This window comes from Oryzias latipes, chromosome 4 (genome assembly GCF_002234675.1).
Source record: "Oryzias latipes chromosome 4, ASM223467v1".
NCBI lineage: Eukaryota > Metazoa > Chordata > Actinopteri > Beloniformes > Adrianichthyidae > Oryzias > Oryzias latipes.
The window spans coordinates 2664421-2689786 of record NC_019862.2 but is presented as its reverse complement, the minus strand read 5'-3'; the positions used below and the strand labels follow the sequence as shown (position 1 = coordinate 2689786).

The 25366-nt window shown below is 43.4% G+C and overlaps 2 protein-coding genes and 3 non-coding genes across 12 annotated transcripts in view; 1 reads left to right on the top strand and 4 right to left on the bottom strand.

Moving 5' to 3' along the window:
• Nucleotides 1-46: 46 nt before the first annotated feature.
• trnap-ugg lies at nt 47-118 on the bottom strand. Its single transcript has one exon. It is a non-coding gene; the product is annotated as a tRNA-Pro (tRNA).
• A 42-nt stretch (nt 119-160) lies between these two features.
• cep63 (centrosomal protein 63) lies at nt 161-10628 on the top strand. 3 transcript variants are annotated; one of them, XM_020702891.2, is made up of 15 exons: nt 161-423; nt 3797-3943; nt 4026-4203; nt 4294-4389; nt 4470-4556; nt 4622-4735; nt 4810-4962; nt 6399-6523; nt 7679-7822; nt 8257-8359; nt 8443-8586; nt 8741-8827; nt 8920-9059; nt 9123-9453; nt 9522-10628. In XM_020702891.2, the coding sequence occupies exons 2-15, from the start codon at nt 3903-3905 to the stop codon at nt 9711-9713; spliced, it is 1935 nt and encodes a 644-aa protein (XP_020558550.1). In that variant the 5' UTR covers nt 161-423; nt 3797-3902; the 3' UTR covers nt 9714-10628. The 3 variants fall into 3 exon arrangements, with proteins under 3 accessions (XP_020558550.1, XP_020558551.1, XP_011471928.1); XM_020702892.2 differs by lacking the exon at nt 161-423 and having other exon boundaries at nt 3653-3943; nt 6402-6523; XM_011473626.3 differs by lacking the exon at nt 161-423 and having other exon boundaries at nt 3654-3943; nt 9237-9453.
• Nucleotides 3008-3079, bottom strand: trnap-ugg. Its single transcript has one exon. It is a non-coding gene; the product is annotated as a tRNA-Pro (tRNA).
• Nucleotides 3336-3407, bottom strand: trnap-cgg. Its single transcript has one exon. It is a non-coding gene; the product is annotated as a tRNA-Pro (tRNA).
• A 3143-nt stretch (nt 10629-13771) lies between the features above and the next one.
• Nucleotides 13772-25366, bottom strand: part of sbno2 (strawberry notch homolog 2) — a 68133-nt gene continuing 56538 nt past the window's right edge. For all 6 annotated transcript variants that reach the window (XM_023953940.1, XM_023953937.1, XM_023953938.1 and 3 more), the window contains 2 exons: nt 22476-22666; nt 13772-17660 (listed from right to left, as the gene is read on the bottom strand). In XM_023953940.1, coding sequence (XP_023809708.1) covers nt 16609-17660; nt 22476-22666 — 1243 coding nt within the window. In that variant the 3' untranslated portion in view covers nt 13772-16608. The remainder of the gene's footprint in view (nt 17661-22475; nt 22667-25366) is intronic.

Genomic DNA, 25366 nt, shown 5'->3' with positions numbered 1-25366 from the left:
TTAGTGGAAAATAAAAAGCTTTGGGCAGTGGACAATAAAAACCTTTGGGCTCGTCCGGGATTTGAACCCGGGACCTCTCGCACCCAAAGCGAGAATCATACCCCTAGACCAACGAGCCACGCTTACACTTAGTCAAAATATGTAAATATAATCTGTATTGAGATGAAAATGGAGGGTGTGTCCGAATTCGGGGGCTGCGTCTTTCAGTGGCCGCGGCCTTCACGGTCGACGTTGGCCGGGTCATTCGTCGCGCGGGTTGTCTGGATGTTAACGGCTGTGAATTTGGACGAGTCTTAGCCGTAGATCATTCCAGCCGCGTCGGCGAATGTCCTGTCGCGTAGTAAGTAACGTGTCGCGTGACTGACTCAGAGAGGAGTAGTGATCCAGGCATGGAGTCCTTATAGTCCGGCTGAGACACAACAGGTACTGTACGGAGCCCGTGACCTGACATGGGTAAAAAAAAAAAATGTTCCCACGAAATAATAATTCATCTGATAAGTCATTCTTGGATTTACAGCAGATACTTTCACATTTCTGTCTGTGTATATTTCATTACAATGCATTGAAGACACGGAGGATGTTTAGAGGTCTGTGTGCACTTTTTTGGCATTTTCAACATGCTTATGCTAATTTAACAGACTATTTTCATTCATCTTTGTTGTTTTATGTTGAAACGGGACATTTCGTTTAAACATTGGTGTTCTGCGCATGACAGGTTCATGACGTAAGGTGACAAATGGACTTCTGGGTTTGTGATTGAAAAGGAAAATAAAGTAGCGGTCCTCTACACCCAAACGAGTCTCTGAGCTCCTTAGTTAACTCCGCTTTACCGACACCGAACCCTGGAAGGCTGGCTACACTAACAAAAATGTGATTTTAAGTCGTCAAAAGGCTCAAAATTTGTTTGTTTTTGAAACTTATCTGGAAATAAAGCTTCACAAAAGTCTCCACATATTTCGTCTTCAAGCTAGGCTCCGATAAACAGAAAACTTATGTGTTTTTACTTGTTTTTTACTATGACTTTTTCTTGTAGATTTACGAGAAAAAAACTCAAAAATTTACGAGATTTTAAGTTGTGAATTTATGAGATAAAACTCATAAATTAACGAGATAAAATCTCATAACGTCTTAAAATCTCGTAATTTAACAGTTATGACTTTCTTTCTCTGAAATTTACGAATTAAAAATCGTAATTTTAATTTTTTTTTTTTGTAAACTGAAAACTCCATCGTATTTATGAATCCACTGTGTTCTGAAGATAAAAACTTTGATGGTTTGTTTAAAATATACTTTATTTGGGGTAAAAATTGCTTTGACGCAATGCATTGTGGTCTATGGTACCGATTTACGTAGTGAGCACACTGGTTTTTGACAGAGCCTATGTCCGAAATCCCACCCTAACCGTTATATAGTGCATCTTACCATTTTGAAGTGCTGTCTGAACCTACAATTCCCAAATTGAGTGCCCCGCAGAAATTTCCCAGATGTCTCTGCGAAAAACCGGTGTGCCTCGACGCTCATTAGATCGGGAAATATAGACAACAATGCATTGCGTCTGTAATTTTTGCAGAAAAATGTATTTAAATGTTTTTAAAATGTTTTGTGTTTATCTTCAGAAGACAGTGGACTTATAAATAATCATCACAAAGTCACACCCCACCCCTCCCCTTTCGTTCTCACTCATGCAGCCCCGTGTGACACGAGATAGGAGCAGCTGCAGGGACGGGAATTCAAAGGTTTCAGGCTGTTACAAACTCTGTGATATAACAGACAACAGGAACCGAATAGTGGACCAGATATTTTTCCAAGCACTGAGCCGCTGTCACCACCGCCCCCATGTTAAATTTGCGCACCGGACGATTGCCCGTATTACCTGTGCATAAACCACCATCACCGCGCGCCCCCCCCTGACATCGCTTCGCGCCGCCTAGCCCCACTATTTGAGAAGAACTGGTCTAGTGGGTCTAGATGACCCAACTCCCAATGTTAAAGTGCCTAGGATAGCACGGTGTCTGAATAGCTTTTAAAATTCAAGGCATTATATAATGCTGCACTGTATAGTTTTTTTTAAAAGTTAGGGGTTAGGGCGGTAACAGGCTCCGTATGTATTCAATCTCTCAAAAAATAAAACAAAATTCTACAAGATGAAGTTCTCAAGAATTACACAATAGCTTTAGCTAGTTTAACGGACATATTTTATAACTTCCTTACAGGTTGTAAAATATATAATAACTGTAGTAACTTTGTGGGTTTGTAGAGTACCCCAAAATGGTTAATAAAAATACTTTTTTTTGTTTATTTACTTCTCATAAGTTTTTATACTAAATATAACTGTGTACAAGTACCTACCCTCTTTTGAGAATGTAAAAAAATTGTTATATAATAACTATAAACTATTTTTAAATTGTTTTATTAATCAGACTACATTAGTGTTAAATGTTAATTTTATCATGTGACTTATTTTTTGCAGAAATTAATTTTAACAATGTTTACCATACTCTTATTTGAATTCAGTAAAAGTTGAATTTAAGTATTTTGTTCTTATCATATCCAAGTAAAATCATCTTTTTAAGCCTCATAGAAACTTAAAACCAAATCTTTATAATAAAAAAGGATTTCTTGTGTATTTCTCTTTGACCAGACTAGATGTCTGTACTGCAGAATCAACTTATGGATAATCTTTGGTCACGCAGCATCCATCGACACCAAGCTCTGCAAACCCTGCTGATCTACAGTGAAGGCGCATCCCGAAACTCTCTTAGCAGATCAACAGACCAGATTAGTTTTAACCCTTTTGCTATCCTGGGAGTTGGGTCATCTAGACCCACTAGAGAGTGCTCTGAACCTTTTTTCTTGAATGATTTGTGATCTTCAGTGGTGTCCATGGATTACATGAAATCTTTCCACCTTTGTCATGGTAGGGAGAACACGTCAAAGTAAGGGTGTAGTCATCATTTTGTGTGCTTAGAGATAATAAACAAAAATGATTTTCCAAGCCAAAAAAGGAGGGCTCGTCCGGGATTTGAACCCGGGACCTCTCGCACCCAAAGCGAGAATCATACCCCTAGACCAACGAGCCACGTTAAACGGAGATAGAAATTCTGACTTATTCTTTAAACTATCACCTGCAGGCTATGTATTCTACTTTGTGAAATTGAATTGTACTATTATTACTCTCAATGACATCGCTAAGAAAATATGCCGTAACTTCAGGCATTTACATCACCAAGACGATTGTGATTTAAATAACCTTTTCTAAGCATATGGCATTCGACGAGGCACCCACTTTGTGTGCTTTGAGCCTGTAAACCAAAAGTAATTCGAAACCAAAATAAGGGCTCGTCCGGGATTTGAACCCGGGACCTCTCGCACCCGAAGCGAGAATCATACCCCTAGACCAACGAGCCACGTGCCTACGTTCCCCTCCACAAATGTACTTATCTAGTATAGTTGTGTACTGGGTATACGGGCCTTGTTCTTTAATAGGTTTGTATAATTGCTGCCTCTATCATGATGTGCACCTATCTGTTTTACTTATTACAACTCTAATCGGTGGGCCTACATTACACTGCGCTTTTGGCCTTTAAAAAAAACAAGCCCATAAATAACGTCCAACGTAATGATGTCGTGGAGGATGGGCGGGGTTACCGCCTTATTTCAGGAAGTGTTTTGTAGTCATAGTAGCGGTTAATGTTATCATTGTCCGAGAGCCGCTACGACTTAGTCTTTTTTTAAGCTATAAACTCTTGTTAAAAACATTTAAAAACACTGACGTTTTTTCTTCTTTTTTTTCAAGGACATGAACTGAAGCAGGCTGAGCTGTTAGGACTTTTTTCCAACCATTTAGCCGTTTTACACTGCCAAAGTGAAGTTCAAGACTGAAAAAACCGTAAAACCAACTCATGGAGGCTCCGCTGGAATCCACGAACAATCGCGATCTAAAGTAAGAGGGATATCGCGACACCACGTGACGATCCGAGCTAAAAGTTTTTATCTTTACGGTGTTTTCTGCTCCTGCCTCCCAGCTCCGTGCTGTCTGCATGTGAGCCAGAGCTGCAGGAGTTGATGAGGCAGATCGACCTCATGATCAGCCATCAGAAGAGGGAGTGGGAGGCGGAGGTCCGGGCTTTGGACATGCGGCTGAAGAGCACAGAGGAGGAGCTCCTCGCCTCCAGGGCCACCATTGAACGCAGAGAACTGGAGGTGAAGCAGACTGATGTTGACACGACATGTTAGCACATTTGACACAGCAACTGGACGGATGAGCCTGGAAGATGTTTCTGATCCTTTCAGATCGGATTACTCCACAAACAGCTGGAAGACGTTCAGGTTTGCCCCCAAGATGTAGTCTCTAAATATGAGCAGCAGCTGCAGAAAGTCAGTGAGGAGGTGAGGCCCCTCACAGTCTAAACTTCTCCTGACGTTACAATTGTTTTCCACATAACATTTTGAGACACCTGCATTTCCAGTTGGATAAACTAAAGAGAAGTTACCACAAACTTCAGCGTAAACAGCTCAGGCAGACGAGCGGCGGAGCTTCCAGAGATCTTTCACAGGTAACCACTTCCAGGAAAACCCTGCGTAGGTTTGTCCTGACTCTGAAGTCTTCCCGTTCTTGCAGGAGAATCCTCAACACCCCCTGGACCGGGAGCAGCAGCGGGACCAGCATCAAAGCCAGCTGACAGAGATGGAGGCCCTGAACCGGAGCCTGGCCCAAGAGCTGCTTCAGATGAAGGTAATACCTGGATGGACGTGTGGATTTTAAAGGGGGAGGCGGGGCCACGGTTCAAACTATCTGTTCCTCTGCAGGCCCAGCCGGCATCACGGCAGCACTGGCAGTGCTGTGTGGAGCTGCAGCGTCTGCAAGCTGAGCTGCGGAGACCGCCGCCCGGCCCCCTCCCATGCACTCCGGACGCCGTCGGACAGCCTGAGTCGTCGGGGTGGACCCTGAGAGAGCAGCAGGTCAGAGGTTCCTCACATCCAGCTAAACGTCCCTCAGGTCCATCAATGGAAAGTGTCTAGACGCTAAATGTGGAACCAAACAGAAGAATATCAAAATCTCTGGTCAATGTCAGGCAGTTTAGTAATCCAATAGTCAAATTCTAAAATGTTTCTTTATTCTTCAGTTCTATAAGAACATAACTATGTTTAATGTTTGGTCTGCAGCCTTTAACACAGAAAGAGCCTTTTGGTTCAGTTTCTTACAGACAGAGCCACAAAGTCCCACTTTAATGTGCAGAAAAATGCACTTTGTTTATATTTTTGAGTCATTAATATTAACTTTAGTTTAATAATAACGCTCCTAAATTTTTCTACATACAACCATTTTTAGTTACTTTACATTACACGTTCCTTTCAAAATAAAATGCACCCTGTGTCTAATGACATCCTTCTGCTGCAACATATTAACTGGAGATAAAATGCAAGAAAACCACATCAAACACGTCATTTTCTATCATTCCGTCCACCGTCGTCTTTTTTTTAATCTTTTAAAATCCATATAAACATGACAACATTGGTGAAAAATCCACTTTTTCCTTTAAAATCTACACAGGAAAATGCATTTATGTACCTTAAACCCTTTGCCTGCAAACAGTAACTGTTGATCAGCAGAGGTTTAGAAAATGAACTTTACGTTTATTCAATCGATAAACTAGTGACAGTAAATTAAACCCTTTTCATCTTTTTGCTCAGTTATCTTAAAATGTAAAAAAAAAACGAAAAACAACGGAATAAAGCAAAACAAATGAACCAAAACCACAAATCCATTCTTTGTTCACATCATTAGCATTTTTCTTCTAAGAGCCATAATGGGGGGACAATGGGGCAGCATGTGGCTCCGGGGCCTCAGGCTTGAGACACCTGCTCTAACTTTAAAGAAAATGCTGTCAAGAGAACCAGGGAGATTATTTATGCGGAAAACAAAACCCCAGCAGGCTTGATATTGATGAATTACACATTTATGAATCATCAGATCATCAAATGAGGGGCCTTTTCATCTCTACGGGTTATTAGGAACCTGTTTTTTCTCTGTCTGGACTATATTTATTTCTGGCTCTACAGGCCAATAGTTTCATTTCATTTATTTTAAGCAGCTCCGTTATACATTGTTGCTGAAAATCAATCAGATGACCAAACTACACATCACCTACACTGTTAGTAAGGTTTGAGGTAAAGTGTGTGTTCTCAGCTGATCACCTCTAACAAGTCAATACAATCCAGCAGTGTTGCTGAGGTCATGAGGGGCTGATACTGGGGCAGCAGACGTGGTCCGGTTTGCCCTCAGAGGAGTGGAGAAGCAGTCTGGACTCCTCACGTTTTCTGCTTTTGTGTTTGGTCTGGATTCAGAACAGAGCACTTCAGCTCCTGAAAGTTCAAATGCTCTTTTTGTTTTTAAGCAGCTCTCAGAGGAACAGGAAGATCTCCACATCCAGGAGTCATTTGTGCAAAGAGAGAACCAGAGGCTTCAAAATGAAGCTGCTAAACTCAACCAAATGCTTCGAGCTAAAGATCAGGTCATTCGGTGAGTTGACTGCCGTCTGCAGCCTGTAACTTCCAGTGGCAACCACAAGGGGGCGTTCTCCACCAGCATTAGGAAGTGTACTGTATGGGATGAGATAACTGTAGAAAAGAAACGTAAGCATGAAGACAAAGTTGTGCCCAACTTTGCAAAAAAATCGTATTACATTTAGTTTTACGTTTAACACGTCTGGCTTGAATACGACTTTTCTGTCAAAAGTAGGTCACGGGGTCACAGGCGTAAACATGAAGTCACGAAACATCGATACATCGATAAGTGTTCTGAAACTCAGTTATGAGACTAAAATGGAAAAGAACTTTTTAGAATGTTCCTGATCCCAGAACGGGGAAATTCTCTTGTAACCATAGCTCTGTAGAGAAAAAGCAGATCATAATAACGGGGATCTCCAGACACATTTTGCCGTTGCTAGGCAACAACAGCTGATCGAGTAAACAATGCACCGCAGATCGTTTCAGACCCAGAAGGGAGCAGCAGGAATGCCACTTATCTATGAAAAAAAAGAGAAGGATGGAACAAAACAAAATGAGCAGCGAAAGAAGGCTAACTAGCAGCTAACTAGCAGCTAACTAGCAGCTGACTAGCAGCTGACTAGCAGCTGACTAGCAGCTGACTAGCAGCTGACTAGCAGCTGACTAGCAGCCGACTAGCAGCTGACTAGCAGCCGACTATCGGGAGTTAAAAAAAACTGTCAGCAGAATCAGAAAACTAAACTTTCTTTCTGTATCTGGATACTTTTGCTGGCGTATAACATGAGTTGTTCTGTTTTCTCCACACACCCTAAATGTTTTGTATTGTTAATAAACTCCTCGTCTTGTGCTGATGACATCACTGCTGCCACAGGAAGGTTGGTGGCGATCACAGACGATCACTGATCTACGTTTACAGAACATGAATGAAGTGAAGGGAAAGAAGAAAAGCTGCTCCTCAGTGATTGTTCTCATTGCAGAGCCGTCTGGGTTTTCCTGACATTCTTCTAAATGATGTAATATTCAAATGAAAGAGAAGTTGGATTTAAAACAGACATGTCAAAATGTTGTACTTCTTTTTCAAAGTGTGCACAGCGTTCTCTAGAAACAGTCGTCTGACTCGGTAGAACGGCTCCATGTTGGTAACGGTTGCTGGGCTTTTGTGTGTCAGCTCTCTGGAGGACTGCCTGTCGGCTCAGGGCCTGGCTGGAGTGGAAAACCTCAGAGGAGATCTGGAGAAGTCTGCAGTCCAGCTGCAGTGTTCCCGGGCCTGCGAGGCTCACCTCAAGGCGGAGCTTAAACGCACCAGAGAGAGGTAAATGCTGCCAGTACTGCCGACTCCACCGTGTCCACCTGGACTGCAGATGGTTTCTACAAAAAACACAAAGACTTCTGGAAATGAGGAAAAAGTTCCGGTGAAATCCTCTTTACATCCGGATCCAGGAAGAAGTTATCCGTTTAGAGAGAAAACCAAGACCAGTGGATTTTTGCTCTTTCTAGAAGCAGCTAAACCAGCTGTTGAAATGAGGTTTCTGTCAGATTCTTTTGGAGCAGATGAGGATTTTGTGCAGCCCATCATGGAAACCTCCACGCTGCTGACTTCTGGATGTTCACTCTCAGCACCGCAGACATCCAGCATGGACAAAGCTGCTGACAAACCGTCTTTACAGTGAAGCAGACGTCTGGAATCAGACACGTGTTGTCTGGCTGCTGTTTTCTTCACATTATTCATCTGAGTTGTTCCTGCAGGCTGCAGGCTGTGAGCAGAGGCAGAGCTGATCGCTCAGAGACGGAGCAGGAAGTGGCCGGCCTCAAAGCACAGGTTGACTCTTCAGTTGCTGAAATGAAAAAGGTCCAAAGTCTCAGTCAAGCTAAACCTGTTTGTTGTTCATCTGTGGCCGTCATGCCTGTTTACCTCACTGTCGTCCACTGCAGCTGAGGGAGGAGCTTGAACTGGCCAGGCAGACCCACGCCGCTGAGGTTGAGGGGATGAGGGCGGAGGTTGCAAAGATGACCGGCGAGCTGCACCAGCGTGATCTGAGGATCGCCACGCTGAGCGGGGAGCGAGCAGAGCTCAGAGTGAGCTTGACCTCTGACTGCTGTGCAGCAATGACGTCTCAGTTTGTTCCTGAGCAGGAAGTTGCTTCTTGCATGAAGCATTTCTCTTGATCTGGGTCTGGGTTGCTCAGACATTGGATGGTTTCTCCTCACATTTTCTATATCCGTTTGTCAGATGACTTGGACCCAGCTGGAGACTCTGCAGAAGGAGAACCAGCATCTTCGTGACCTGCTGCAGAGACGGCAGCCTTCTTCACCAAAGGTCGCATGGTTCAGGCGTCCCCGACGCAGAGGACAGCGTCTCTGGAGCGTCTCCGGTGATCCAGTCGTAAATGTGCACTTCTGTATCCTCAGAGGGGAGAGGCCCCAGCAGCTTCACTGGGGGAGAAGCACACGGCCTCCAGAGGCAGGCCTGAAGAGGAGGATGGACAGTCGGAACAAACGGACCCTCGGCATCATGCCTCGGAGCAGACGTGCTTGGCTGCTCCTGCCAGGTGGGAGATGGCCGTCGATGATGTCTACTCACAGCTCCAGACTAACAAACCCTGTTCTCCCAGGCTTCAGATAGACACGCAGGCCGTGAGAGCCGAGGCCCCAGAATGCACCACTCACCGTGAGGGGGAGATCCAGAGGCTTTTTAAAGAGCTGCATGCTTTATCTATGTCCCCCAGAGAGCAGCACTGCAGCCAGGACCAAGACTACAGGCCTCCTGCTTCCTCCTCCTCCTCCTCCTCCTCCTCCAGCAGCACCAGTGCTGGACTGACTAGAAGAATCTCAATCCCGTCATCAAGTCCTGGTGAATTTGTTGAAGACAGGCAAAGCATAAGTCCTGGAAACTGTCTAAGCTCAGCATCTAGAGAAAGAAGAACTCTGTCTCCTACTTCAGAGGTGAGACTTCTCAGAATGTTGAACCAGCTCTGGTGTTTTTAGGATCCTCACAGGTTTTTGCCCCTCAGGAGCTTTCGTCACACGGCACACTGTCACATTTCCTGGAGGAGGAGAGCTTCAGGTCCAAGGAGCTGCTGCAGAGGCTGGACGCCCACATCCTGGGAATGAGGGAGATCAACCACAGAACCGTGTCCAAGTACGTGGACCGTGGCGTCAGGCCGGAGTGGGAGCAGACGTCCAGCGAGCGGACCCCTGTCTAATGACAGGGGGGCAACATTCTGACAGAGGCGGAAATCATGTCTCGACACGAGGGCCTCCTGGGGAACGCTTTCAGGAACGCCATCTTCACTGCAGAACAGCAAAATGACATAAACGCTTCAGTTTATTTCATTCTCACATCATCTCTTCAGGAGGAAGAAATGTGCAAGCCATGACGTTTCTGTCAGAAAAAGAAACTTCTAAATGTGATCTAAAGAACCTGGATGCTCCTCGTGGTTCGCTGGTTTCCATGGTGATTTGAAGAACTGTTCTCGTAGTCTTTAAGGGCTTAGAGAAGACATGGTGTAGCCAAACGGCAGATTCTGGCATTTTGCTCACGAAAAGAACAAACTTTAGCTTCTGAAAGCTCTCAGGATGCTGCATGGATCAGAGCTTTCAGGAGAGCCTCCATCCTTCCTGTTGCTACCCCCCCCACTGAAGCCCCCCAGCTTTTCTGTGCAGGACTGACATGAACCTTATCCTGCATGTTGGAGGAAGGGTTTCTAATGAACAGCACGTTGATCAGTCCACCCTCAGAGAATGTGGTGCAGTTGTTGCCTGGATGCCCCGCTGAGGGGGTAATGGGCGGGGCAGAAGGAGGGTTTTATGCCTCTGGACTCCTTCAGGGAAATGGCAGATGTTTGTCCACCATCAGATCTTCGTCACCCTTTCAGGGTCAGAGGATCTTCACAGACCCAGACCTCAGTTCTGCCTCACAGACACCAGAAATGCTGTTTTTATAGATCATGTTCCTGTTTTTGCAGAAATGCTTTCAATAGCTAAAGTGCTGAAGAAAGTTTGGGTTTAAAGACGACTTTATGACGAGCTTTTATTGGAAAATGTCGTTGGTGTGAACAATAAAGACTCCAGACTCTGACAACACTTGTTCTTAGCAGATAATAAAATCCTCTCATGTATTCTGTGTTTATGTTGAGCCTTTTCTGCACATTATGGGATGCTGTTGGGAAATGAAACAAACCAGTTTTCTTCTTCAGTTTCTCCTGTGCTCTAATACAAACCAACAGCAGAGGGAGCTCTCCCCTCACCGCCCACATACTCCATTTATCCCTTGTGCTATCCTAGGCACTCTAACATTGGGAGTTGGGTCATCTAGACCCACTAGACAGTGCGCTGAACCTTTATCCACCATTGTCATGGTAGGGAGAACAGTTATTGGTCTTCTTAACCCCGTAGGAAAGCACAAGGGTTAAAGCATCTTATATCATTTTCTGCCGCTTAAGTCCTTCAAATTTTCAGCTATTTCAGCTTTTTTCAGCGTTGACTTTGGTCCTTTAAATCAGTCTTCTTCAACCTTTTTTGAGCCACGAACCATGTCAAAAATCCTGCGGCACACCAGCATCGAAAAAAGAAAAAAAGGAGAAACTCATAGTCTGTATTGATCTACAGTCCCTCCACAATCTCACATGCATTTCTGTGATAATTGTGGCAGAAAAAGCTGGAAGCTGCAGCTGTTTTTTCTAAAAGATGTAATAAAAGTTAGAAGATTTAAAAATTGTTTGATGTGTGTTTGTTGTTTTAAGACGTCAAAGGAAGACTCACTGCGCTGAAACGCTGTCACTTTAACCCAATGTATCATGGGAGATGTAGTGCAAACAGCCGCCAAACGCAGACAGACTAACGTCTCTGAGCTTCATTGTTTTGTTCACTTGTTCCACGGTCTGACACTGGATTCTGTGGAAAGCTACACCGCTAAAGACGAGCTTTAGCTGGTATTTTTGTTGGAACTGAGAGACTTTATGAGCAGAATCAGAACAAGGAAGTGAAGACTTTAACCACTTCTGATTGGTCAGACTGTTAACGTATGATTAAGCCTCCAAGAATGATTGGTGGAGACAGTTAACCCTTGTGTTATCTTAGATAACCCCACCCTCACATTGACGTGTTCTCCCTACCATGACTAAGGTGGATAAAGGTGGAAAGATTTCATGTAATCCATGGACACCAGTGAAGATCACAAATCATTGAAGAAAAAAGGTTCAGAGCTCTGTCTAGTGGGTCTAGATGACCCAACTCCCAACGTTAAAGTGCCTAGGATAGCAGAAGGGTTACGCATGTCTTCCTCTTCCTTCTTCACCTCTTTGTGTTGCAGGTATCAGCTGTTTGATGATGCGGTGGTGACACATGACTCCTCCCACCAGTGACCTAACATGTGAATAATTTTCAGGTGGTGGTTTAATGATTTCTGACCCCCCCCCCCCCCCCCCAACATTCAGGTTTAACCCTCCTGTTATGTTCGTCTGTGAGGAACAAAGATGATGGTTCCGGGTCAATTTGACCCGGTGAAGGTTTTATTAATTAAAAGATGTCTGAAACCCAAAATATCCTAACAAGCAGTGTGGATATTTCATTACTTACTTCATTACTAATTATTCTATCAAAACTTAGTGAAATGGTGTTCCTTACCTCTAATAGGTAGTGGTTCAATTATTAGATAATTCACACGTTTTTCTTAAAAATATACATGTTCTAACTTTTTTCAAATTTTTCACTACTGTATTACTTTTGAAAGACTAACATATTAAAATACAATAGTTTTACATAACATTGAAACATAATCTTGAAATTTTGTTTTACATACATGCACTGTGAACCAGAAAAAAACAAAATCACAGCAGACAGCCAATTGCAATATGAAGTTGTGTCTGTACATATGCACAGCACAAGCGTGACCAGTCATCACATTGTGCTTTGTGCAAATTTATTTTGCACATTTCGCACAGGTCATGCTTGTCTTGACCTGGATCCTGTCTCCGGCTCGACTCCCCAACTCCATCTGGATGAAGCTCGTCTGCTGGACTTTATACATGTAGTTGTAGATTTAGATAAGTAAATTCTTCTCTAAGAGTTCTGGTAAATCGCCTGTCCGTCCTGGGGGAGGACCCCTCCTTCCTGTGGACACCCCTGAGGTTTCTTCGTTTTTTCCGGAATCTGTTTTTTTTATTAGGAGTTTTTCCTTACCGCGAAGGGGGGGTCTGAGGGCAGAGATGACCGTTTAGTTTAGTCAGTTTAGTATTTTCCTATTTAATTCTATGTATTCATGATCCCTCGTATTTTATGTTTTACTTTTTCAATTACCTATACGAAGCCCATCGAGACGACTGTTGTTGTGAATTTGGGCCATACAAATAAAATTGAATTGTATTGAATTGACATGGTCACATGAGTCACTGCCATCCTAGCGGGCCCTGGCACTGTCTTTATTCTGTTTTTTTTTATGCAGACAGGTTTGTCTGACCCATATTTGAGGATGAAGACCGATGTATTTCACCATTCTTTGACATGAATGTCTTGCTTGGAGGAACAGGAATAGCAATTCCCTCATCTGGTTCAAAATCAGAATCATTAGAATCAGAATTTAGCTCAAGATAGTCTTCTTCTGATCATGATCAGTGATGACTTCCAGAGCCTCCTGGACTGTCGTCTTTCTGCTTCTGCTGCTCATTTTCTAAAGGTCTGCCTGACAGAGTGTCATGTTGGAAGGACTGCCATGCAGAGAATCTTCTATATGTTTAGCCCCTCCCCTGTTGTGTGTCCACTGAATGTGGGTTGAGGTTTCCTGCGAGAGCATAAATGGTTCCTGTCAAAAGTCATAACACCTATGCACCTGTGTGTGTGTGTTTGTGTCTATGTGTGTGATTGGGGTGAAATATGTCTCATAGCTGCAAATAAAGCAATACTATTTATAATAAGACATCCTTGTACCTCCAGTTTGACTGCTGGGTCAAATTGACCCGAACAGTATCTATGTGATATAGACATGCAGGGGGGGTTGCATATATGTGAGATGAACCAAATTCATAAAATATGTTGATTACACTAATTAAGGGAAGCAGAAGAAGTTTCATGCTGAAAAAATACTTTTAACTATTTTTCCTAGATGTTCAAACTTTAAAACGGGTCAATTTGACCCGCAACATAACAGGAGGGTTAAATGCAATTGTAATTTTTCTTGTGTAACTGCCTTTACATTCACAAATGGTAAACAGAGGACAGACACACATAAAACCAAAGCAAAGTGAAATGAAGAAGTGAGACCTGCTTTCAGCAATCTTTCAGGTTTTATTTGTTTCAAAAGACTGCAGTTTTATTTATAGTCCTTCCTTTAATAAGTAGAAAATCCTTTTTATGAATTAGTCAAAAGGCACAAATTTTACAATATATACATTTGAATCTAAATTATAAATATATAGAAAACAAAAAGGAAAACCCAGAATAAAAGTGCTGAACACATTTTTTACAGAAAAAATAGGCTTTGTTTAAAAATACATACAATCAGTAGCATGTTTTTTGTTTCATTTTTCTGTTAAGAATAAATTATTTGAGTGATAACATTTGACATAAAATGCAAATGGTTTAAAAAGAGTAAAAAGGTTACAGTATACACAAAATAATCCTTGCAGAACAGGAACAGGAAGCTTGCAGCGCTCAATCAGAACCAAGAGAAGCCCAGTAGCTGGATGATGCCGTTCTTAGTGCAAATGCAAAACACGCTTACAGAGCACAGAAAGGATCGCCTCACATCAAAGTCAACCACTTTATCTACTAATATGCATAAAGCTTTATTTTTGTGACAAAACGTTTGCGGACAAACAACTGGGAATGTGCAATAACTGTGTGTATGTGTGTGTGTGTGTGTGTGTGCGTGTGTGTAAACATGTGGAACATCTCAAGTGTAAAAATAAAATCTGCTGCGACTGCAAATAACCAGAGAGCTGTGATGACGGGACGTCCGGCTGGAGGCCAGCTTCATCGAGCTGCGACTCGACAAATCCATCAACGTTTTCACCGATGACACGTCTCACAGCAGCAACACAAAAAAAACACAAACGCAACGCTTGAGCTTTGTCCTAAGATGGCATAAACATTACAAATTCTGCATTTTTTCACAAGGACAAACAGCAAAGCAGCCTCACTCTCTAAGAACAGAAACACAGCACAGAACACGGAAGACAGAACAGAAACAGATTTGCTAGTTCAGAAGGAAAAACGCCCAAAGTTCCACCTGTTGTGGATTTCTTCCTGAGATTGATAAACGGCCTCTCATCTGTGAGACTGTCACCTTGCGGGTGTCTGTGGGACACTTTGGTATCTCTGCAAACAAAAAAAGGTCCACAAGTGGTAGACTTGACTATGAGAGACGAGGAGAGACACGAATGCAGACGCTGTACAGCAGTACAGAACAGTGCAATCCTATTTGGTGGCAGGTTATCATCAAATTTGTTTTCTAGCAGTCTTGAAAACCAGCAATCTCCCTGACCAAACACGTCATTGATTATTAGAATAGGAAAGATAACATTTCTAAAATCTAAATATCCCTTAAATATAAATAGCAATAAGTTCATAATAATGATCAGAAAAACAACACAATGCATCCGTCTCATGTCCTGTACATCCTCAGAAACAAAAGACCACACCATGCAAACATGAACACACAGCTTTGCCCGCTGTAGGTAAACATTGCTTCAACCTTTCTGCTTCCACACCCACGTGTTGCTTGGTTTTATTGCTTTTTGACCAACTACAGTGCATCCCTTTCACACAGACACAGCCAGACGATTCTTTCTGCTAGGAGACAATGTCAAAAGTTATTTGGAACCAGACAAATTTGAGCTGACGTGGAATCTAGCGTTTAAACGACGAGAGGAACGCGTGACAGGACAGACGCAGAGCTGGGGGAACGCTGACATCCACAACGACTCGCACGGACACGAACAGAGAGGTTCCTGAGAAGTTCTAGAGGAAAACACGTCACACGTGTGCTATTGTCAGCTTTGAAGTAAAAAAAACACAAACTGTTGGTGGCAGATGGTTTCTGTCAGGGGTGGGTGCATATTCGCCCAGCTGAGGAGCAGTTTCCCCAGCAGCAGGCAGGACGAAGATGCGTGGAGTGTCGGCCAAGCGGCATCTGCTCCAGAGAGTGACGGGATGCACGTTCGCGAGAAAGCTGTGGCATGTTTCACACGGCTGTGGCGGCACGAGAACTCTAACTGATGACCTTCAGGAGCAGCAGGTCCACGTCCACACGCCCAACTTCCTGTCATCAGACATCACCCGCAGAGTCCTACGCCGTCCCTCGCCCTGCATACAGAACCGAACCCCCCCACGCAGCCATAAAGCATGCAGGAGCTGAGGAAAGGCATCGCCAGGAAAGCCCACACCCTAAACAGAGTCACAGCAGGGGCTCACAGTTCAAATACACCGCTGCACAATAAAATGAAACCTACGCTATGGAATACAAATCTGTACATTAGGCTACATGGACTTTAAAGACTGCATTTAAAGTTTGTCTTCTCAAAGGCACTGTTTGCAACAGCAGACTAACCCCCGCTCCCTTTTTGTCAGACTAGTGTTCATACAAGCAGAGAATCAAGAGGAACGATGAAAATTCAAAACTGAGGCATTTCATGGCTAATCAGCTAAAAGATTTCACGTCTTTCTCTCTTTTCCAGTTCCAAACTATTGTTGCTTCATTCAAACGAGCCTTGCATACACTTCTGAATGAGTCAAGAGGAGCAGCCATGATCTGGGTGGTAACAGTAAAGCAAAGTCTGAAAGGTATGGATTCATTTAGTCAAAGGCATGGTGGGCGTCCAGCATCCTCATCAATCATACCTCATTCAAATCAGCAGCAGGAGGTTTCTGAAGATTTCCACACCTCAGTCTAGGAGCTTCTGTTGACCAATGCCGTCTGTCCTCATTCTGATGCTTCCTGTTAGTTAACAGCTGCCGTTTACTGTGAAGGACGCTCTGTGGTCCAGGAATCAGACGCTGATCCAGAACCACAGGCCGCTGGATGCTACAGAGAGGGATGGCACAGGACGGGCGGCAGCCATCATCAGCTTCCAAAGAGCAGACAGCCGGTGGCTGGCTCCGCCCTCAGTCCTGCGGGCGGTACTGAATGACAGACTGACGGTCAGGTCCAGCTTGCAGCATGCTGTTCAAAGCCTCCCGAACGTCCAGCGTCCCCGAGCTGCTGTGTCCATTACTTAGAGACACAGAGTCAGCTTGGGAAAGAAGAAACGATGAAGGGAAGCAGGAAGAAGGATGGGAATACAGGGAAGAAGAGGAGGAAGATGGTGGGCTGGAGAAGAGGCTGTGTGACGATGTGGAGGAAGAACAGGAGGAGGACGAGGACGAAGGGCTGGCCGTCTTTGTCAGCATCTGTGGGGACAGAATTTCCGGGTGTTGGCTGTTGAGGAGCAGGCTCTGGTTCTGCTGCTGGGACGAGAGGAGGTGCTGTGGAAACATCAGAGGCTGGCTGAGCGGAGTCTGGGACATCAGAGACTCAAAGTTAAAGTCGCTCTCAAACTCTGCAGAGTTGCCCGTGAGGGTGTCCAGATTCAGACGCCCCTCTGTGCTCTCTGTAGAGGGCGAAGGCGGGGTCATGGTCAGATCAAAAATGTCCTCCAGGGGATTTTGGGAAGACAGGCCGGAGGGTATTGTGGGCTGATGGAGCGGCACAGCTGGGTCACTGAGCTGCTGAAAAGGGATTAAAGATGGAGGAAAAAACTGGGGAACGTTGTGGTTAACCGAGTTGGGCAGGGAACTCTGGCTATGGATGCTGGAGGGATTGCTGGGCCAGTTGTTGGGGGTCCTTTGTTGGGGGCTGCTGGGAGGCCTCTGTAGGGTCAACAGGGATACGTCATGTGGGGAGCGTTGGGTGGGCGTCTGCATGCCCTGCAGCTGAAACATGCGTCTGGGCTGAGTCCGCTGTAAAACGTTCTGACTGAGCGTCTGTTTGTGGATGGAGTTCTGAGGGAAACTGGAAACAACCGACTGGTTCAGCAGGAACTTCTGACTGTTCAGGTTTTCCAGGAGATGCTTGTTCTTCAGCTGCTGCTTCTCCTCTCGCTTCTTCTTCACCTCTTTGTCCATTTGAATCAGCTCCTCACGCACACGGGACACACAGGTCTCTGGGATCTTGATGCCTTAGTGGAGACAATGATGGACATTATTGAGGTCCTTTTTCAAGTACTGCAGTCACATGCAGTCATACTCAGTAGTACTACAGTCATGCTCAGTAGTACTACAGTCATGCTCAGTAGTACTGCAGTAGTGCTCAGTAGTACTACAGTAATGCTCAGTAGTACTACAGTCATGCTCAGTAGTACTGCATTCATGCTCAGTAGTACTTCACTCATGCTCAGTAGTACTACAGTCATGCTCAGTAGTACTACAGTCATGCTCAGTAGTACTACAGTCATGCTCAGTAGTACTGCAGTAGTGCTCAGTAGTACTACAGTCATGCTCAGTAGTACTACAGTAATGCTCAGTAGTACTACAGTCATGCTCAGTAGTACTACAGTCATGCTCAGTAGTACTACAGTCATGCTCAGTAGTACTGCAGTAGTGCTCAGTAGTACTACAGTCATGCTCAGTAGTACTACAGTAATGCTCAGTAGTACTACAGTCATGCTCAGTAGTACTGCATTCATGCTCAGTAGTACTTCAGTCATGCTCAGTAGTACTGCATTCATGCTCAGTAGTACTACAGTCATGCTCAGTAGTACTACAGTCATGCTCAGTAGTACTACAGTCATGCTCAGTAGTACTACAGTCATGCTCAGTAGTACTGCAGTAGTGCTCAGTAGTACTACAGTCATGCTCAGTAGTACTACAGTAATGCTCAGTAGTACTACAGTCATGCTCAGTAGTACTGCATTCATGCTCAGTAGTACTTCAGTCATGCTCAGTAGTACTGCATTCATGCTCAGTAGTACTACAGTCATGCTCAGCAGTACTGCAGTCATTCTCAGTAGTACTACAGTCATGCTCAGTAGTACTACAGTCATGCTCAGTAGTACTACAGTCATGCTCAGTAGTACTACAGTCATGCTCAGTAGTACTACAGTCATGCTCAGCAGTACTGCAGTCATGCTCAGTAGTACTGCAGTCATGCTCAGTAGTACTACAGTCATGCTCAGTAGTACTACAGTCATGCTCAGTAGTACTACAGTCATGCTCAGTAGTACTACAGTAATGCTCAGTAGTACTACAGTCATGCTCAGTAGTACTGCATTCATGCTCAGTAGTACTTCAGTCATGCTCAGTAGTACTACAGTCATGCTCAGTAGTACTACAGTCATGCTAAGTAGTACTGCAGTAGTGCTCAGTAGTACTGCAGTCATGCTCAGTAGTACTGCAGTCATGCTCAGTAGTACTACAGTAATGCTCAGTAGTACTACAGTCATGCTCAGTAGTACTACAGTAATACTCAGTAGTACTACAGTCATGCTCAGTAGTACTGCATTCATGCTCAGTAGTACTTCAGTCATGCTCAGTAGTACTACAGTCATGCTCAGTAGTACTACAGTCATGCTCAGTAGTACTACAGTCATGCTCAGTAGTACTACAGTCATGCTCAGCAGTACTGCAGTCATGCTCAGTAGTACTGCAGTCATGCTCAGTAGTACTACAGTCATGCTCAGTAGTACTACAGTCATGCTCAGTAGTACTACAGTCATGCTCAGTAGTACTACAGTAATGCTCAGTAGTACTACAGTCATGCTCAGTAGTACTGCATTCATGCTCAGTAGTACTTCAGTCATGCTCAGTAGTACTACAGTCATGCTCAGTAGTACTACAGTCATGCTAAGTAGTACTGCAGTAGTGCTCAGTAGTACTGCAGTCATGCTCAGTAGTACTGCAGTAGTGCTCAGTAGTACTACAGTAATGCTCAGTAGTACTACAGTCATGCTCAGTAGTACTACAGTAATGCTCAGTAGTACTACAGTCATGCTCAATAGTACTACAGTCATGCTCAGTAGTACTACAGTCATGCTCAGTAGTACTGCATTCATGCTCAGTAGTACTTCAGTCATGCTCAGTAGTACTACAGTCATGCTCAGTAGTACTACAGTCATGCTCAGTAGTACTACAGTCATGCTCAGTAGTACTGCATTCATGCTCAGTAGTACTTCAGTCATGCTCAGTAGTACTACAGTCATGCTCAGTAGTACTACAGTCATGCTCAGTAGTACTACAGTCATGCTCAGTAGTACTGCAGTAGTGCTCAGTAGTACTGCAGTCATGCTCAGTAGTACTGCATTCATGCTCAGTAGTACTTCAGTAGTGCTCAGTAGTACTACAGTAATGCTCAGTAGTACTACAGTCATGCTCAGTAGTACTGCATTCATGCTCAGTAGTACTTCAGTCTTGCTCAGTAGTACTACAGTCATGCTCAGTAGTACTACAGTCATGCTCAGTAGTACTACAGTCATGCTCAGTAGTACTGCAGTAGTGCTCAGTAGTACTACAGTCATGCTCAGTAGTACTACAGTAATGCTCAGTAGTACTACAGTCATGCTCAGTAGTACTGCATTCATGCTCAGTAGTACTTCAGTCATGCTCAGTAGTACTGCATTCATGCTCAGTAGTACTACAGTCATGCTCAGTAGTACTACAGTCATGCTCAGTAGTACTACAGTCATGCTCAGTAGTACTGCAGTAGTGCTCAGTAGTACTACAGTCATGCTCAGTAGTACTACAGTAATGCTCAGTAGTACTACAGTCATGCTCAGTAGTACTGCATTCATGCTCAGTAGTACTTCAGTCATGCTCAGTAGTACTGCATTCATGCTCAGTAGTACTACAGTCATGCTCAGCAGTACTGCAGTCATTCTCAGTAGTACTACAGTCATGCTCAGTAGTACTACAGTCATGCTCAGTAGTACTACAGTAATGCTCAGTAGTACTACAGTCATGCTCAGTAGTACTACAGTCATGCTCAGCAGTACTGCAGTCATGCTCAGTAGTACTACATTAATGCTCAGTAGTACTACAGTCATGCTCAGTAGTACTACAGTCATGCTCAGTAGTACTACAGTCATGCTCAGTAGTACTACAGTAATGCTCAGTAGTACTACAGTCATGCTCAGTAGTACTGCATTCATGCTCAGTAGTACTTCAGTCATGCTCAGTAGTACTACAGTCATGCTCAGTAGTACTACAGTCATGCTCAGTAGTACTGCAGTAGTGCTCAGTAGTACTGCAGTCATGCTCAGTAGTACTGCAGTAGTGCTCAGTAGTACTACAGTAATGCTCAGTAGTACTACAGTAATGCTCAGTAGTACTACAGTCATGCTCAGTAGTACTACAGTCATGCTCAGTAGTACTACAGTAATGCTCAGTAGTACTACAGTCATGCTCAGTAGTACTGCATTCATGCTCAGTAGTACTTCAGTCATGCTCAGTAGTACTACAGTCATGCTCAGTAGTACTACAGTCATGCTCAGTAGTACTACAGTCATGCTCAGTAGTACTGCAGTAGTGCTCAGTAGTACTGCAGTCATGCTCAGTAGTACTACATTCATGCTCAGTAGTACTTCAGTAGTGCTCAGTAGTACTACAGTAATGCTCAGTAGTACTAGTCATGCTCAGTAGTACTGCATTCATGCTCAGTAGTACTTCAGTCTTGCTCAGTAGTACTACAGTCATGCTCAGTAGTACTACAGTCATGCTCAGTAGTACTGCAGTAGTGCTCAGTAGTACTACAGTAATGCTCAGTAGTACTACAGTCATGCTCAGTAGTACTGCATTCATGCTCAGTAGTACTTCAGTCATGCTCAGTAGTACTACAGTCATGCTCAGTAGTACTACAGTCATGCTCAGTAGTACTACAGTCATGCTCAGTAGTACTGCAGTATTGCTCAGTAGTACTACAGTCATGCTCAGTAGTACTACAGTAATGCTCAGTAGTACTACAGTCATGCTCAGTAGTACTGCATTCATGCTCAGTAGTACTTCAGTCTTGCTCAGTAGTACTGCATTCATGCTCAGTAGTACTACAGTCATGCTCAGCAGTACTGCAGTCATGCTCAGTAGTACTACAGTCATGCTCAGTAGTACTACAGTCATGCTCAGTAGTACTACAGTAATGCTCAGTAGTACTACAGTCATGCTCAGTAGTACTACAGTCATGCTCAGCAGTACTGCAGTCATGCTCAGTAGTACTACAGTAATGCTCAGTAGTACTACAGTCATGCTAAGTAGTACTACAGTAATGCTCAGTAGTACTACAGTCATGCTCAGTAGTACTACAGTCATGCTCAGTAGTACTACAGTAATGCTCAGTAGTACTACAGTCATGCTCAGTAGTACTGCATTCATGCTCAGTAGTACTACAGTAATGCTCAGTAGTACTACAGTCATGCTCAGTAGTACTGCATTCATGCTCAGTAGTACTTCAGTCTTGCTCAGTAGTACTGCATTCATGCTCAGTAGTACTACAGTCATGCTCAGCAGTACTGCAGTCATGCTCAGTAGTACTACAGTCATGCTCAGTAGTACTACAGTCATGCTCAGTAGTACTACAGTAATGCTCAGTAGTACTACAGTCATGCTCAGCAGTACTGCAGTCATGCTCAGTAGTACTACAGTAATGCTCAGTAGTACTACAGTCATGCTTAGTAGTACTACAGTCATGCTCAGTAGTACTACAGTCATGCTCAGTAGTACTACAGTCATGCTCAGTAGTACTACAGTAATGCTCAGTAGTACTACAGTCATGCTCAGTAGTACTGCATTCATGCTCAGTAGTACTTCAGTCATGCTCAGTAGTACTACAGTCATGCTCAGTAGTACTACAGTCATGCTCAGTAGTACTGCAGTACTGCTCAGTAGTACTGCAGTCATGCTCAGTAGTACTGCAGTAGTGCTCAGTAGTACTGTAGTAATGTGCTGTTTCACAAAAATGTTGGTATCTTGTTTGTACACGAATGCCTTCTAGCTGTGGATCTACTTACCAACTTGCTTGTTATGCTGCTTAGTTTTAAGACGCACAATCTGCAGGATGCTGGACTTTGTGATGTCCGACACCACATCGGACACCCGCTTCCACACCCGTAACAAAGCTCCACACAGCATGTGGTACTGACGCAGGCGCATGCCCTGCAGACACTCCTGACCTTCCTCGATTTTCTTACACTTCCCGTTCCTGCAGGGCGCAACGCAGAACAAAAGAACAAATGCAAAGTCAGTGAGGACTTTTAGGATATGTTCAACTTCAAATGACATTTATCTCTAGAGGTTCTAAACTGATCTATGAGTCCTCTGGAGCAGCGGTCCCCAACCACCGGGCCATGGATAACTTGCTTACACACTCTAACTTAGATCATTTCAGTTTTGTTTATTTTCTGATACTAAAGGAGGTTTTCTTTTGGAAAACTATTGGATTCTGTTCACCACATTGTCTGTATTGACGTGTCATGTGACTTTATGCAGCTGCTTGGGCTGCTAAGTTAGTAGCCCAAAGCTAAAAAGCTAACAAGCTAATGAAAAACAAACAAAAAAACTTACTTGGAAAGTTTCAACTGGAAGAAAAGAGTCAGCGAGGAAACTAAAGAAGAGCCTTCAACTTTAAAGAAACATAAATCTGCTGTTTACAGACAAAACCAGGAGTTTTCCTCCAAATATGGATTTATTGAAACCGTTGTTCTCACGAACCAGAAGCTGCTCGCTCTGCCTGATACGCAGCGACTGACTTCAGTGTTTCAAACATGCAGATAATAAAGTTACAGATGTGGTGGATTCATGTTTATCATTATATAATTTTTTAAATACTAGTTTTACGACCATTAGGTCAGTTTATTTGACTTTATTTCTCCACCACACCTTAAAAGTGGGACGCGGCTAAAGTTAGCGTCTGGTTGTTAGCATCCACTTTGACCTGAAAGGGAAAATCTTTCATCTCTCATAATCTGTCATAAAGTCTAAGTTTAAACCAGCAGCAAACATTTGACAGAGAATGAAGATTCAATCAAATAAAGTTGCCAACCCGCTGAAGATGTTTCTGATCTGAGGAAACTTGTAAGAGGAAGATTAGGGGGGAATTAGGAAGGCAGCTGTTCAAAAACATTAGCACAGAAGATGTTCCTGTGATAAAAATAAATACACAATGAGTCAGCAGGGGTTGACATAGCCCAGAAATTTGCACTGGCCCACAGGGCCAGTAGTTTTTGAAACTTACTGGCCCTGCCTGAAAGTTACTGGCCCGACACCGCGCATAGCGGGACCCGCCGCTCCGCAGGTGCTTGCAACTTTAGGGGGTCCGGGGGCCTGCCCCCCCGGAAACTTTTAATATGGTGCAATTTGGTGCATTCTGGTGACATCACTTATTTCTACACTTTTCAATGACTGAAAATGGACCATATCAAACTTAAATCTGCTCTAGTCTGTTTCAGATGTTTTGAAGAGAGCACTGCAGTGTAGTAGGTAACACTAGTTCAGAAGTTTTCATGGTGCTTTTAACGGCAAATATCGCAATAAATCATAAACCTTAAATGTGTTAAAACAATCTTATGGCAGCTCGAACCATTTAACGAATCAAATAAATCCCTTAATGCATTTGACCAATCGGATGGACGCCTTCACATTGTTGACCAATCAGATGGAGCCCTGTTATGTTAGATGTTTGTAACCTATGTCAACGTGGGTCATTTGGAGTATAATTTTCAAACTGGGAATGGTTATTTGGTTATTTTGCTGTTTGTTTATATACCGCAAATTATATCGTTATCGCAATTTTAATCTCTGATATCGCATATCGCGAGTTTTCCTCATATTGTGCAGGTCTAACTGAGATCATTCAGCTAACTAGAAATACTTACTGCTTACAGTGTTGTAAAGAAAAACAAAATTAAGTAGTTTAACATTCTACTGCATTTGAGTCTGAGATTCTGGTATTTGGAGTTGCCTTTGATTCTTTGACATTCAGCTTAAAGCTTAGTGCATACAGTTTCATCTTCAATGCATTCATTAAATATCTTGCTGTCCATACTACTAATTATACCCACTACTCCATCCAACATATTCCTTTCTATTCCTGCCATGTCTTCCACATCTCTGACATGCTTCAGTCTCTCTTCAGTGACGTTGTCGGATTTATAATCAAATGTAATAATAACCCACTGGCTTGTGCCTTCGTTGTTGCTGTTTAACATTGTTTTGTATTGAATTGTTACATTCAATAAAGTTTGAAAAAAAAAGTAGTGAGCGCGTGCCGCGTGGTGCTCGGCAGTGAAAGCCGAGCGCGCGCAGGCGGGAGAGAAGGAGAAGTGATCAAAGGTTTCCCATAGAAACCCTTGAAGTCTGAACACAGGACTAGCAGAAAAACTAAATTATGAAGACGAGGTAAATCTACACGTTTTCGCAAAATTTACTTTATTGAAAAAGGTGAAGAATATATAAACCGTTAGATATTTTAGTGGCCCGAGCGGACAAGTGAAAAGTAAAGTCTTGTGGTCCGCACTGCTCGAAAAACAGGACCGGGCCAGCGGACAAATGGCTATGTCGAGCCCTGGTCAGGATTTATGTGAAAAAAACGCTGATAAATCTTCTGCTTTGTAAGATGATCTGAGTCCTCAGTGTTATAATGGTGTTCTATGAAAAAAAAACTTTAATGTTGCTTTTATTGAATTCTTTATAAAATCTTTGTACGAAATTGAATCTTTGTCATGTGTAAATAAACAACAACAACTAACAAATGTTTGATTTTTAAACTAAATTTCTTGTAGTAGCCTTTTAACATGAAAAATATTTTTTTTAGAAACCGGAAGTTTAAATATATTAAACGTAAACCTCGGCCCCGTTCAGATCATTTAACCAGTCCGTGACCTAAAAAAGATTGGGGACCACT

Bases quoted from the DNA above. Each gene is read 5' to 3' on its own strand.
- cep63 (XM_020702891.2), top strand. From the start codon at position 3,903: ATGGAGGCTCCGCTGGAATCCACGAACAATCGCGATCTAAA. The intron at 4,557-4,621 runs GTAACCACTTCC...CCGTTCTTGCAG, and splicing joins CTTCCAGAGATCTTTCACAG to GAGAATCCTCAACACCCCCT. The intron at 9,454-9,521 runs GTGAGACTTCTC...TTTGCCCCTCAG, and splicing joins CTCTGTCTCCTACTTCAGAG to GAGCTTTCGTCACACGGCAC.